The sequence below is a fragment of the Amblyraja radiata genome, chromosome 19, assembly GCF_010909765.2.
Source record: "Amblyraja radiata isolate CabotCenter1 chromosome 19, sAmbRad1.1.pri, whole genome shotgun sequence".
In the NCBI taxonomy this organism is placed as follows: Eukaryota; Metazoa; Chordata; class Chondrichthyes; order Rajiformes; family Rajidae; genus Amblyraja; species Amblyraja radiata.
The window spans coordinates 35,161,998-35,178,410 of NC_045974.1; the positions used below are offsets into that span (position 1 = coordinate 35,161,998).

The 16,413-nt window shown below is 42.8% G+C and overlaps 1 protein-coding gene across 3 annotated transcripts in view; it reads left to right on the top strand.

Moving 5' to 3' along the window:
- The first annotated feature begins 1,498 nt into the window (after positions 1-1,498).
- Positions 1,499-16,413, top strand: part of lin7a (lin-7 homolog A, crumbs cell polarity complex component) — a 72,391-nt gene continuing 57,476 nt past the window's right edge. For 2 of the 3 annotated variants that reach the window (XM_033038218.1, XM_033038217.1), the window contains exon 1: positions 1,500-1,781. In XM_033038218.1, the coding sequence (XP_032894109.1) occupies positions 1,667-1,781 (115 nt within the window). In that variant the 5' untranslated portion in view covers positions 1,500-1,666. Of the gene's footprint in view, positions 1,782-16,413 lie in introns of all 3 variants that reach the window. The other variant, XM_033038216.1, reaches the window with a different exon arrangement.

The window sequence follows — 16,413 nt, forward strand, 5'->3', positions numbered from 1 at the left end:
CGATGAGGCCTCTTATATATTAGACCAAGAATAAGCTCAGCAAACGTTTCGCCGAACACTTGTGCATGGTCCACCAAGACCTGCTGGATCTCCCGACTGTTAACCATTTTACTTCCTCTTCTCATCCCCATACTGACCTTTCTGTCCTGGGTCTTCTCCATTGCCAGGGTGAGGCCACACACAAACTGGAGGAACAAAACCTCATAGCTTATCACCCAACAGTATGAACATTGAATTCTCCCATTTTAGGTAACTAACCAAACACCATCCCACCTTCTTCACCCCACTTGATTCTCTCCCCTGTGCCCAACCTGGACTTGCACCAATTTCTCTCCTTCCTATTCCCTTCAATCTACAGTCCTTCCACTAGCCTCACAATTTGCAAATCATCTCACACCTTCAGTCTTTTCATCCCTGGCATCCAGCCATCTGCTCATCAAAATTCCCCCTAACCTATATCCACCCATCACTTGGTAGGCTTTTCATGCCCCTCCTCCCTTCCAGCTTTCTTCCCCACCTTGATCAGTCTGAAGAAGGGTCCCAACCCGAAACATCATATATTCATGCTCTCCAGAGATGCTGCCTGACCTGCTGAGCTACTATAGCAGTTTGCACATTTATTTTTAACCAGCATTTGCGGTTCCTTGTTTCTACCAATACTGTGAAATCCAGATTGGCTACATGTATAAATCACAATTCTGAGGAAGCATCTCATTTTCCTTCAAGAAATTAAAATGTTATAAAAGATTAATTTTCTATCGTTGATGATGATAAGTTCTCCAGAATTGCACAAGGATATTGGAGCAGGAGAAGGTATGTAGGCCCCTCAAGCATGCCCCGATATGGGTAGAACCGAGGATGTCCTGGTTGGGTTGTTCCTGGGCCTGGCCAAGCTGGCTATGCGTGAGTCACGGGCGGTGCCAGGCAGAAGAGGGCTCTGCCCCAGCCGGCTGCCTGTCCCTTTTCCGGGGTTACGTCCGTGCCAGGGTGTCATTAAGGAGAGAATATGTGCTGTCCATGGGCACCCTGGAGTGTCTCCAGGACTGCTGGGCACCGAGGGGGGTGGAATGTATCTTTAATAAGGGTTGTGAAATAGTTATTTAATATTCAGTATTTAATAATATTTGTTTGTGTTATGGCGATGGGTTTGTTTGTATTGTTTTGTACTGTACATATTATTTTTGTATATAATTGATTACATCTATTTTTGGTTAAAAAAAATAGCATGCTCCACCATTCTGTACAGTCCTGGCTGATCTACTCCAGGCTTCAACTCCTCTTCTGTGCCAGCTATCCTTAGTCCTCAATCAACCATCTTTCAAACCCGCATCTACGTCTTTAAGACAAGTACCTCCAATAATCTAATCTGCACAAGTCACAACGCTCGGGAGATTCAGTGCCCAAGAATTAATTGCTGGGGGAATGGCAGCTCTTCAATGTGTCAATTCTACTAACAGTCACAAGCTCCTCAGGGAGGAACCGTGGCTGGCAGTCAGTGTACGTGTGGCTGTAGTGGATGTGTTGGACTCTGAGTGGCGAGGCTCGGTTCCTTGAGCCCTTCGGTCAGTGAGTTAGTTACGCCGAGTGACTCGGGCAATGCACCCGGCGTGATTTCCGAGTGCGCGTTGTTGTTGCTGCTGCTGCTGCTTTCTTCCCTCCCGAGCTGATGTTGCGGGCAGCGTCACTCCAGCCTCTCTCACCCTCGCTGCTGAATGAGCTCCTCCTTTCATCGGCTGCAGCAGACATGGCGACAACACTGCAACCGCTTACACTTAAGAGAGGTAAGCAAGAGCCTGCACCCTCCAGCTCCTACAATCATCTCGCGTTTGAACGGCGTTAATAGGGAATGGGGGGAGATTTGATTTGGGGGGGGGTTGTGCTGTTCATGGAACACAATGATGGGAAATTCATTGGTACTGTTTCCTGCTAAGGATTAAGAATCCACGATAGGTTACATTTTGCAATGTATTTCCTTGTACGGCCGTTCCCCTCGCACTCCCTCCCCGCGCGGTAGGAAGGTAAGTTCACGGTGATTCTGCCCACGGTAGCAGATGGTGAAATGAACGGTAAAGTCTTCAAGAAACACTGACCAGCCCGCGGCTGGGGCTCGGTTTGTTTATTCGGGGGGGCTGAACGACAACGGGCAGCGACTGAAAGACCCCGATCATGTCCTTGCAAGTTCACCCCGTGATATTCGCCCTTTCTCTTGAATCCGATTTCACTTGGTGCAGGTCAGGATCTGATTTTAAATCAAGTTGTTTGGTAACGTCTCCCGTTATGTGGGGCAGATCTTGGTTGTGTTACAGGAAGATATAGAGATAGCTTTATGTTTAGGAGAACCGGATTGGGCCGTCTGGAGAGCAGAAGTACTCTGAAAACAGGAGGAAATACAAGTCCGGTCTTTAGAACTAATAAGAAATTAATATTTTTTAAAAAACGAATTGTTGGAATAACTCAAGATGGACCCAATAAGTAACTCCGCGGGTCCGGCGGCATCTCTGGAGGACATGAGTAAGCGACGTTTCTTCATACAGATGGAGGGGGTGGGACAAAGCATGGCGAGTGATAGGTGGATACAGGTGGGGGGGGGGGGGGGGGGGGGGTGATTTAATTGCAGGTGGGTGACAAGGGCTAGAAATAAAAATTACTGATTTTGGATGATTAGCCATGATCATATTGAATGGTGGTGCTGGTTCGAAGGGCTGAAAGGCCCACTCCTGCACCTATTTTCTACGCTTCTATGACTTGACTGGCATTCTCTACTGCCACGATAATCACACTGTAAAATGATCCCAACCTCAAGTGCCACTTAGCCATGTCCTCCAGATATGCTGCCTGACCCATTGAGTTACTCCAGCACTTGTGCATTTTTTTTTGTTGTAAACCAGCCTCACTGCATCTACAGTTCCTTATGTCGAAAACATCGATTTGAATTGTTTGCTGCCTGAAGTTACTGATTTAGGTATCCTTCCAGCTGTGGGTCACAGAAGCTCATGTCATTTACTCATTCGGCACGCCAACAGGCCCTTAGGCCCAACTTGCCCATGCCGATCTACACTAAGATGCCCATCTACACTAAGATGCCCATCTACACTAAGATGCCCATCTACACTAAGATGCCCATCTACACTAAGATGCCCATCTACACTAGTTCCACATGCCCTCATTTGGGTCCATATCCCTCTAAGCCTTTCCTATCCACGTAAACTATCCAAATGTATTTTAAATGTTTAGGAAAGAACTGCAGATGCTGGTTTAAACCAAAGATAGACACAAAAAGCTGGTGTAGAAAAGGAATAGGTGACATTTCGGATCGACCCGAAACATCACCTATCCCTTTTCTCCAGAGATGCTGCCTGACCCGCTGAGTTACTCCAGCTTTGTGTCTATCTTCTTTTAAATGTTGTACAGTACCATGCCATTAAATGATCAAGAACAAGAGGTTGTCATTGGTCCTTCCTGCCTGAAGGGACTTGGGTGAAACTATCCAATTAACCGCACTTCCAAAATCTTTTCCCATAACCCTGCAATTGTTTTGCTTTTGGGCATTTCTTCATTTTCCTTTTGAAAGTTATTATAGAATCTGCTTCCATCAACCTTTCAAGCAGACTATTCCGGATCATGATGCCAACATAAAATATGTTTTCCCCAAGTCACCACTAGTTCTTTTGGCAGTAGCTAAACTCTGATTACTGACCATACTGTCAGTTTCTCTCAGCTTGATGAAATACTTAATTCTGAACATCTGTGGAATCTAGACACAAAAAACTGCAGAAACTCAGCGGGTCAGGCAGCATCTCTGGAGAAAAGAAATAGGCAATGATTCGAGTCGAACCCCTTCTTCAGACTGAGAGTCAGGTTTCCTTAACATCACATGTATTAAATACTGTTTATTTTTTATTGCACCCTCTTTAAAATGATACCATTTATTTACAATTTAAGAACAGCATTGGCTCCATAAAGCAAACATTTGCTGGACAAATACAATTCTCATAAATTAATAGTACAGACTATAAGCACCTTTTTAAAGAAAAAAATATATAAATGTTTAATGGGGTTGTGTTTAAAGACTGGGTTTTTATTGTGTTTATGGTTGACACAGTGATGCAGCTGGTAAAGCTGCTGCCTCACAGCGCCAGAGACCCGGGTTTGATCCTGACCTCAGTCTGTGTGGAGGTCTCCTTGTGACTGTGTGAGTTTCCTTCAGGTTCTGCGGTTTCCTCCCACATCCCAAAGATGTGCAGGTTTGTAGGTGAATTGGCGTCTATAAATTGCCCCTAATGTGTAGATAGTGGATGGGAATGTGGGATAACATAGAACTAGTGTGAGCGGGTCATCAGTGGTCGGCGTGCGATCGGTGCATCGATGGGCCTGTTTCCATGCTGTATCTCTAAAACTCAAATTAAACTAAAGACTGGATTTTGATTCGGATTAGGAACATTGGGTATGTAACATCTGTTAGATGTTACAAACTCTGAGTTTAAAAGCATGGTGAGGAAAGTGTTAGAAGATGAGTATGACTGTTGCATTGTACAAAGAAAGGTCAAGAATGAATTATGCATACTTTCAAGAGGGGAGTGATATTTTCATACAAGGCATGCAGTTTAGATTCTATTTCATCACAATTAACAGTCATGGAGTCATACAGCGTGGAAACAGGCCCTTCAGCCCAAAGTCCACACCAACCAGCACGTCCCATCTACACTAGTCCCACCTACCTGCATTTAGTCCATATCCCTCTAAATCTGTTCTATCCATGTACCTGTCAAAACATTTCTTAAACGTTGTGATAGTAACTGTCTCAACTACCTCGTCCGGCAGCTCATTCCATACACCCACTACCCTTTTTGTGAAAAAGTTACCCCTCGTAGGTTCCTATTAAATCTTTCTCCCCCTGCCTTAAACCTATGTCCTCTGGTTCTCAATTTCCCCTACTCTGGGCAAGAGACTCTGCATCTACCCGATCTATTCTGGCATATCCCAGATGATCAGATGAAGTGGATTTGTATATTTCTTTCAGATTTCTGAGTGGTGTATTTCTGGTATGGCACATCAATAATACACAAGCAGAGGGCGATCCCATCAGAATACTTACAAGCATTCCCAGAATCCTACATATATAATCACCTTAAGGAAAGCCCCACATAACCTTTCTTGACCGGATTTGAGCAGACCTGCAGGAACTATCTTTTTCGCTACTAATTAATTTTGAGTGCCAGTGGCTCCAGCCCAACAACTGTCCCTCCCGATAATAAAAGACCAATATCGCCTGAGCCCATAATTATTCCTTCAACTAAACAGATAATTAGGTTATCAAAAACCACAAAAAAAACACAGATGCTGGAAATAAAAATGGGAAATATTGGCAACATCTCTTGAGTATTTCCAGTCTTTTCTGTTTTTATTTCAGATATTTTTTAAACTTCCGTGAAGTAACTAGTGAAAATCTCACCGACTAATTTTTCCAGTATACAGCGTTAACTTTAAACTTAAGATGTGCAGTGCCTTAAATTTATCTTGTCCATCGATTACTTGTGGTGCACAATCTCTCGCTGAACAAATAATAAAACAATTAGAAACCAGATGGTCTTTTCAAATAAACATAGAACAGCACAGCAACAGGAGATTTGGCCCACAATGTCTGTGATGAATGAACATGATGCCAAGGCAAGTTAACCTCTACAGCATGCATGTGATCCATATCCCTCCATTCCTTGCATGTGCCTGTTTAAAACTCACTTAAATGTAACTATTGTATTCGCTTCCACCATCCCTGGCATCACAATCCATGCTCCATCAATCTCTGGATTTTAAAAAATACCCCCTGCACATGTCCTTTAAACTTTCCCCTTCTATCCTTAAAGGTATGCACTCCAGTTGTTTGACATTTCATCCCTGGGAAATGGTTCCGACTGTCTACCTTGTCTATGTTTCTCATAATTTTATATACTTCCAGCATACTTCCCCTTGACCTCCACAACAATCCAAGTTTGTCCAACTTCTCCTTGTATCTAATACCCATTATACTGGGCAGCATTCTGGTAAACCTCTTCTGCACCCTCTCTAAAGCCTCCATCCTTATTTATGGGAAATGCACACGATAGTCCAGATGCAACCTAACCAAAGTTTTATAAAAGCTGCAGTATGACTTCCTGCCTCTATTCAATGTCCCGACAGATGAAAGCAAGCAAACCATACACTGCCTTTATCACTCAATTTACTTGTGTTACCAATATCAAGAAGCTATGGGCTTGGACCCCGAGATCCTTCTGTACATCAATGCTATTAAGGGTCTTGCTATTGTGTGTTATTTTCCCTTGCATTGGACCTCTCGGGATGCAGCATCTCACACTTATGCAGATTAAACTCCATCTGTTATTTCCCCACCCATATCTGAAACTGATCTACATCCTGCTATATACTTGACAGGATGTTGCTGACAAATATATTTTTCTTATGGATCTTGTCTTCAATGTTGAAGTGTGAGAAATAAATGGTTCCATACTGACTACTGAAAATTACATTGCAGATCACCTTTGTAGATTAGTAATCCTGAGGAAGTCTGCAGTTATATGTTCAGTAGAGGACAACTGACGGGCCGGCATGGTGGCACAGCAGTAGAGGTGCAGTCTTACAGTGTTTACAGCGATAGAGACCCGAGTTTGATCCCAACTACAGGGATTGTCTGTACGAGTTTGTACGTTCTCCCCGTGACCGCGTGGGTTTTCTCCAAGATCTTCGGTTTCCTCCCACACTCCAAAGGTTTGTAGGCTTGGTATTAATGTAAAATTGTCCCTAGTGTGTGTAGGATAATGTAAGTGCGCGGTGATCGCTGGATGGTGCGGGCTCGGTGGGCCGAAGGGCCTGTTTCCGTGCTGTATCTCTTAAACTAAATTACAGTAGTAGCAACAAACAAATTCCTCAGGGCACTAAAAGCTGGGCCAAGTGTGCTTAGCACAAATACGACCAGCAGGATTGTTTGGCAGAAACAAGTGATGGGGCAGCTGCTGACTCTCACTCCTATGTGGAATACGACGCTACAATAATCGTGGATAACTTAAAAACTACTAGTATTTGTTTTATAAATTCACCAATGAACTAAAAATTCTAATTAAGATAATTATAGAATCGAGCTCATGAAAAATTCAACTATCATCTCGAGTGGAAATGTTGAACGCTATGTTTGATTAATTCAGTTAGTTATATATTGAATAGGCCTTCAATGCCATCAGATATGTATTTGGTTCGCTGACAAAACACAAGGGTGGTTGTACTAAGTTGTTTTTAAATGTCATTATTTGATTTAGTTTAGGTTAGTCTAGAGATACAGTGTGGGCACAGGCTATTCGGCTCACCGAGTCCATGCAGACCAGCGATCCTTGTACACTACCACCATCCAATTTATAATTTTTACCGAAGCCAATTAACCTACAAACCTGCACGTCTTTTGAGTGTAGGAGGAAACCAGAGCACCCGGAGAAAGCCCATGCGTCATGTGGGGAATTACAAACTCCGTTCAGACAGCACCCGTAGTCAGGATTTGAACTTGGTTCTCTGGCACTATAAGGCACCAACTTTACCGCTGCGCCACTTTGCCGCCCATTTCATTTGGGCATCATTGGCAAGGCTAGTGTATATTGTAACCGGAAGGCACAGATTCCAAATTAGTGGCTAAAGCACCTGAATAGAGAGGAAGAGAGATTTGTTTAATGAGAGTTGCTTGTCTGTAAAAGTGCAAAAAGATTATAAAGCACCTTTCAAATGAGATTTGAGAGTTGAAACATTTGCAAGGCTTTAAGCAAAAGCAGATGAGTGGAATAAATGTAAAAATGTCCTTCTATTGTATGTAATTCACCAAGTGTACTGTTGCTTGGCATGAATATTTAAATTGAAGGGTGGACCATTCATTGTTCTGCGCTGTGATCTCTGTGCATGGTGTTTTGTACCGTATTTACCCAGGCAAGTGACTATAATCCATCAAACTCCAGGTGCTTAGTTGAGATTTTGAGAGTTAAAAATTGTGCCATTTCAGTCGTGTTTAGGTCCAGTTGAGTTTCCAGTTAATTGTAACCTTCTAGAACAAGGGTTCCCAACTTGGGGTACATTTACCCCCAGGGTGTACATTTCACCTACCCAGGGGGTTAATTTGTTGATTCTGGATTTGTATATATTTTTTCTCATTGACTGACTGTGTTTGGTTCTGGTATACTGGTATCTCTTCATCATTAGTTGTACATAAATAAGTGAAATAACATTGCCATTTTGCTTCGGAGTCACGTGAGTGACTACGTGAAGAAGCCCGCCAGGACGCATGCATGTCATATCGCTTTCACGCTTGCGAAACGACAGGCGGGGTGGAGCGTTCCCCCGCAGCGGTAAGTTTGAAACCGCGACCTGCAGGTAAGTGATTTACTCTGCGGTAGTTTTTGTCCCCGCGCTGTTTTTACACGGGGGGAAGCTGGACAAAATAGTGTCCACAAGTGCTGCGAGTGAAGCTGGCTGGGGAGGACCGCGAAGTTGCGGGAGCCAGCAGCAGCTGAAGGCACAAGCCCCGTAAGGGATCAGCTGTGCCGACTTTTGGTCCCGCGCCGGCCAGAACACCACGGTCGGGCGGGAGTCTATTCAGATGGGGCCGTCGACTTTTGACAAGTCGAAAACGGCAGGAGGCGGGGTGGAACGACGTTTCCCCCGTAGCGACAATATAAACCAGGACCTGCAGGTAAGAGCTGCGGTCTTTTTGTGTTTTCCCATGCTGATTACAGGTGGAGAAACCAACGGGCTGCGACAAAGCTGGTGGGCTAGCAGCGGCCAGCGGCACTTGAATCACCTATAATGGGATCAGCTGTGCCCGATGTCGCCTCCGCACCGGCCAGATCCACTCCGCGGCCGGGCGGTAAGGCGAGACAAAAAACAAACAAGGTCGTGGACTCAGAGGAGTCCGACTTTGAACAACCGCGGGCGGCCAGCGACCGTGAGCGCTGGAGCCGGATGGAGCGGTGTGTGGAGCATTTGCTCCAACGTGACAGACTCCGGGAGATGGAGTCGGGTCACAGTGGGCCCTATGATAAACCCACAGCAGTACCTCTTGAAGGGCTGCACAGTGCTTCTACCTCATCAGAGGGGAGCACTGCGGGTCAGTTCTGGGCTGACCTGGAAGAGGGGTCCGCAGAAGGAAAGACAAGTGTGCAAGGGGTGCAGGAACGAAAGAACCTACTGGACATGGTGTCCAATTTCATACAGCCAGACCAGACTGGTAAAAATCTGGAGCCAAAGCTAGCTGCCAGTATAGACTATATGTCTCTTAAACCAGTTACAAGAACAGGCTGTACTGGACACCACATCAAGACATCTAGCACCCCTACGCACCCACCAGCAGAACAAGAATGACTGGTGAAAGCTCGAAGGCCGGTACTCAAAACATGAGTCTTTTTTAGGCCATGGCCCAGGCCGGCCTTCTTGGAAGATGCGCGGACCTCCAACGCCAACCAAACCACAAATCCAGACACCAGCGCAACAACAGCAGTGAAGAACCTACAAAAAGAAGTAAACCTGCCACTGGTAACTATGGAGGTAGGTGGGTCTGGTTCCCTACAAAATACAGGGAGCATGGAGGTTGGTGGGAGATTACACTCTTTTCTGAATGCATGGAGCATGTTAACAACCGATACTTGCATCTTAAGCAGTATCCAGGGATATACAATAGAGTTTATACACAAGTACAGCCCTCCAGTTCAACATATACCGAACCGAATGTTTGTGCTTTCTGATAAAGAAAAATCAGAAGCGCAAGCTGAACTGGAGCGGCTTTACGTAAAAGGTGTAATTGAGCAAACTCAACACGAACCATTAGAATTCGTGTCCAATATATTTACCAAAAACAAAAAAGATGGTGGTTGTCGCATCATCATAGATCTGACAAAATTGAATACATTTGTAAAATATATTCACTTCAAAATGGAAACCTTTGTTACTGCTAAACAATTAATTTCCAAAGGTTACTTCATGGCCAGCATCAATTTAAAAGATGCTTACTATTCAGTGCCTATACGAGGTGACCACAGATGTTACTTAAAATTCAACTGGATGGGACAACACTGGCAGTATAAAGCACTGCCAAATGGGTTATCATCAGCACCCAGGCTGTTCACAAAAATTTTGAGACCATCCCTAGCGTTTCTACGGAAACGAAAACACATGGTCATGGCATATTTAGATGACATACTCATTGTGGGCAAAACTTTGGAATTGGCCAAACAAACCGTAACAGCCACAAAACAGTTATTTGAAAAACTGGGATTTATTATCCATCCAGTTAAATCTAAACTAACGCCTTCCACTACTATGGACTATTTGGGGTTCACCATTGACTCAGTTCACATGTCGGTGACTCTGCCTAAGGGAAAGGCTAGAGATTTAATAGAGGCTTGCAATAACCTCATTGACATCAGCAAACCATCCATCAGATTGGTAGCAAAAGTAATTGGCAAAATGATGGCTGCCTTTCCAGCCACACAATTTGGACCTCTACATTACCAAAACCTACAGAGAGCAAAAATACAAGCACTCAAAATCAATGCAGGTCACTTTGACAGACCTATGAAACTACCAATCAAAGCTAAAATGGAACTAAAATGGTGGATAGATAACATCTGGCTTTGTTCCAATCTAATCATTGTCAGTAACCCTTCCATGGTACTACAAACTGATGTTAGTGCATTTGGGTGGGGAGCCACCAATACCATCACCAGCTGTGGAGGTAGATGGACTGCTCAGGAGGCATCATTATTACTCACACTGGGCATAAACTACCTGGAAATGTTGGGTGCATTCCATGGCCTAAAGTCATATTGTACTGGGTCATATCACCAGCATGCTAGACTACAGATAGACAATACCACCGTGGTAGCATACATTAACCACATGGGTGGAAACAAATCGACATCATGTGACAATCTGGCTAATACAATTTGGCAATGGTGTATCCAGAGAGATATTTGGATATCAGCCACTTACCTACCAGGAAGACTAAATTTAGTGGCAGACACCAGGTCACGCAAATTTAATGAAAACACCGAATGGATGTTGAATAAAAAAGTATTTGCTGATATTACAGCAAGATATGGAACACCAGATATCGATCTATTCGCATCCAGACTTAACCACCAGTTAGCAAATTATGTTTCATGGGAACCAGACCATGGGGCAGCGGCGACAGATGCATTTTCGCTGCATTGGGGGAAATTGTTTATTTACCATTCCCTCCTTTCTGCCTCATCAGTCGGGTATTAAGGAAAATACAACAAGACTCTGCGTCTGGTATTTTGGTAGTATCCGATTGGCCTATTCGACCATGGTTCCCAGTGGTACTAAACATGGTATTAGAACCATGTATCACCATCCCACATAGACCAGATGTATTGCTACATCCCGTAACAAGGGATAGCCACCCATGCCATAACCATTTGAACTTATTAATTTGTAGAGTTTAAAAACACCTCTACTACAACTGGGACTGACGGACCGAACAGTGAACATGATCTCGGCGGCCCAAAGACAGTCAACCAAAAAACAGTATCTGGTCTATATCAGGAAGTGGGAGATGCATTGTCACAAAAACAACATCACCCACAGAGACATGAACATCCCGTCTGTTCTGGAATATCTGGCAGGCCTCCACTATGATGAGGGGCGCAGTTACAGTGCCATCAACTGCGCCAGAAGTGCCCTATCGACTTACCTATGGCAGGGGACAGAGTGTTACTCTGTTGGGACTCACCCACTGGTAACAAAACTTATGAGGGGAATTTTAATACTAATCCCCCAAGAACCAGGTACTCCCAAATATGGGATGTAAGTATTGTCCTGAAGATACTCAGGAATTGGTCTCCAGCAACAGCTCTGTCCCTACACAGACTGACATTAAAAACAGTCATGCTAATGGCATTGGTCACGGCACACAGGGTACAGTCACTGCATAAACTAAGACTGGACAACATGACTTCCTCAACTGAAAATATTACGTTTCATATCTATGAATTAGTAAAGCTTAACAGACAGGGATCAGCAGGCCTCAATATACAAATTAGGTCATACCCAACAGATGACCGTCTCTATAGTAAGACATTTGTCGTTATACATGGAGAAAACGAAAATCATAAGAGGCAATGAGAAGGCACTTCTAGCCAGCCACAAGCAACCACACAAAAGAGTGACGGTCCAGACCATCTCAAGATGGCTGAAACAGGTGCTAACACAAGCTGGGGTGGATACTAATATTTTTAAATCTCATTCCACCAGGGCTGCAGTTACATCGGCAGCGATACAGTTGGATGTACCAATGGACCAAATCCTCAAGGCAGCAGGATGGTCAGGGGAAAAAAAAAAACATTCCAACTATTTTACCACAAACCAGTAATGAAACCTGGAACGTTTGCAGAAACAATTTTAAGTTCTGTAAATTAATTTAAACCCATAAAAAGGGGTTATAATTTTGTGTTAATAAATTTTATGATTTCAATGTCGAATTCATGTCCAAATTATGTTAACACAATTCCTCCTACAGTCATCAAGGCAGACGTGATGCATGGACTCGTTTCCACGGCATGAAATCACAGAGCTTTAAAATCTTCACGTAGTCACTCACGTGACTCCGAAGTTAAATAGTAAGATTAAACGAGAATTTACCAGTTTGAAGTTTGATCTATATTTTATGAGGAGTTACGATGAGGGATTACGTGCCCTCCGCTCCCACCCTTGATCATATACTCAACTGGTATCTCTTCTCTAATCTTACTATGTTTAGTCATTACAGTTATCTGTGATTTCACACCCTGCTTTGAAGAATGACACGCATGCGTCCTGGCGGGCTTCTTCACGTAATCCCTCATAAAATACAGGTCAAACTTCAAACTGGTAAATTCTCATTTAATCTTACTATTTACCCCTGGCAACACTGCAATTAAAGTTGCCAGGGGTAAATGGGATGATAACGGTTGGGAACCCCTGTTCTAGAACCTAATTAAAGCATATTTAATGAGGATAATTTGATTACATGTAATGGAGAAATAGTTGGAGATAATTGACTAGCTCTTGTTAAGTGCAAATATATCCGACTACTTATCAGCAAATTGTTTGATGTATACAATTCGTGCTCATGCATGCAAAACTATGTTTCATTACCTGTAATAACACAAATGGAAGTTAAATACTAAGCAGTCATCGGTGAAGGTAAAATATCTTGACAATTAACTGAAGAAAACTTGTATTTCATGAGCCAAGAGACCACAACAACTTATTGGTTCACTGAAATATACAAAACAGGAAATCGTTCAACCCATAGTGTTCATTTAAGCCCTAAAAAAAGTTATTAAAATTAATCCCATTTCTCAGCCCTGTTGATATCACATTGAGCATTCAATTAACAAAAAAAATCTGGTGGGTTTCTATTTCCTACTCATTCATGCAGTGAGTTTCAGATTCCTGTCATACTTTAATCATCCACCAGTTTCCTTCAGTGTATATACCTTAGTTTTTTACTTCTCTGTTACGCAATTTAGGTGCTTCCTGGTCATTCATTCCAAGCCTCTCATGACTTTATACATTCTAATTAAATGTTCCATCAGCATCCTCTGTACCAAAGAAAATTATTCCAGCCAAACAAATCTCTCTCCCCACTCCTAACATTCTCCATCCTTGCCACGTGTGGCAGCAGGCAGAAGGTATGGTCTGAGGATGGGTCTCAACCTGAAACATCACCTATTCCTTTTCTCCTGAGATGCTGTCTGACTCACTGGGTTACTCCAGCATTTTGTGTCCATCTTCAATTTAAACCAGCATCAGCAGTTCCTTCCTACACAGATGATAGGACTGTTTGGTGAACTTTTGTAACTTTGTCAGCACCAGACACATGGTGACTCTTATGTACTGCCTGGGTGAGGTCTGCTGTACGATTTTACCGAGTTGTATGCAACACAAAGCATTTCACTACGCCCAGGTACATGTGAAAATAAAATATCATTAAATTGAATTACAATGTAATGATCAAAATTATGTGCAGTTTTTTAATTGCAGCCTGTTTAATGTTTTAGACTTTCTCGGTATGACCTCACTTTTTTGTATCCTTTGCATTGACTAGGGAACGCAAGTATCCTTTGTGACCTTTATGCATTACTTACTTGTTCTGCTACCTTTGGAGATAGGGAGACACAAGAGACTGCAGATGCTGGAATCTGGAGCAAAATACAGCTTGCTGGAAGAACTCAGCAGTTCAGGCAGCATCTGTGGAAGGAAATGGATAGTCGCCATTTCCAGAAACCAGATGAAGGGTCTCAACCCAAAACAAACTATTTTCCTCCACAGATGCTGCTTGACACACTGAGTGCCTCCAGCAGTTTGTTTTTTACCTTCAGAGATATGTCAACATGTACTAACATCTAATTATTCCTCTGCACTGGCCTTAAAACTAATGAACCAAACAACTGGGATAATGGCTAAACTTCAGAAGTGACAATTTGATTAGAATTTGTTTCTCCATTAAGATTTCATAATAAATGGTTAATTATTAATGCAATGCAATTTGTATTGACATTTATTAAATATCATTACGGGCATAACGGTGCGGCAGTGGCGCAGCGGTAGAGTTGCTGCCTTGCAGCGCTTGCAGCACTAGAGGCGGCGGTTCGATTCCGACTACGGGTGCTGTCTGTACGGAGTTTGTAGGCACTCCCTGTGACTGCGTGGGTTTTCTCCGAGATCTTCAGTTTCCTCCCGTACTCCAAAGACGTACAGATTTGAAGGTTAATTGGCTTGGGTTTGTATACTTGGTAAAAGTGTAAATTGTCCCGGGTGCTGTATGTGTATGATAGTGTTAATGTGCAGGGATCACTGGTCGGCACGCACTCGGTGGGCCATAGAGCTTGCTTCCGTGTTGTATCTCTAAACTAAACTAAAACAGCGTTAAAAATTCGAATGTAATTTAGAAAAAAAGACAAAGTTGCAAAGGCTCACAATTCATTGGCTGACCGCTGTACCTAAATATCAACCTGAAGCCATAGGACCGGAGCAGAATTTGGCCATTCGGCCCATCAACTCTGCTCCACTATTCGATCGTGGCTAATCTACTTTTCCCCCTCAATCCCATTGTCCTGCTTTCTCTCCCTGACCTTTGACACTTTTGCTAATCAATCTCCGGTTCAAAAATACCCAATGACTTGTCCTCCACTGCCATCTCTGACAATGAATTCCACAGAATAAAATAAATTCCTCCTCATCTCCTTTCTAATCCTTTTAATGTGAGGCTGTGCCCTCTGGTTCTCGACTCTCCCACAACTGGAAATATACTCTCCACATCTACTCTATTTCGTCCTTTCATTATTCTATAGGTTTCAATGAGATTTTACCCGTAACCTTCTAAACTCCAGCGAGTACAGACCCAGAGCCATCGAATGCTCCTCAAACATTAAAGCAATCATCCAATCATTCACATATACCTATACAACCTTCCGCTTATTAAATGATGTTGGATTACCATCAACTTTTAGTTATGCACTGTCCATAATAAAAACAAAGTGTATTTCTGCCAATGTACGAAATGCAGTCATACTTTGCAGTTTGCTTAAATTTCAGGTTTTCCTTTCCAAATTCTCATGGGATTTTTTACATCCAATTCCAAAATCTCACCACAAAAGTCTGAAAGATCCCTGGAGAATCCTATTTTAGTGAAACTAATAATGGCTCATTACAAATCAACCAATAACTCGTGACTCATGATTGCTGCGATATCTCTTCCTTGCCACAATGGCCTGCTGTGTTCATGGTCCTCTGTGTGGCAAAGCCTGAGCCAATGTTCACTGGAAAACCATTCAGAAGAAATGCTGAAGCAATGACGAATTAACAAAATACAAATAACAAAATGTAAAAAAACATACAACTTGTGTAGCACATGACTGGCTGTGGACATATAATGTTCACCATAAGAACCATATGCTAGTAATGTTGATTCGGTCAGTGAAATAATATGTAAATAGTTGGACTGTCATTATAATCTGTGACAATCACAGCCTTCTTTAAATGAATTGTTAATAGAAACATTTGCATCACAACCAGCAGGACCAATGCTAGAATTCAGACTCTTGATTCCTGTATTTTTGTTGTAAAACATTATTTAACATTGTAATTTTTGACAACCTGCTATTATGCTGCAAAAAACAATTGTTTTGCAAAAGCCGGGTATACCAGAGCATCAAGAACTCTGGTATCAATGCCTTATTTAATGATGGTATTCAATGGAAAATTAAGTTTAAAGAGAAATAATTGATGTCTTGAAATATTTGGAAATGACACTAATCTGAGACATTGTTCGATGAACTTGAAAACATTAATCAGCATGATTTGAAATATTCACTCGCAGATCGC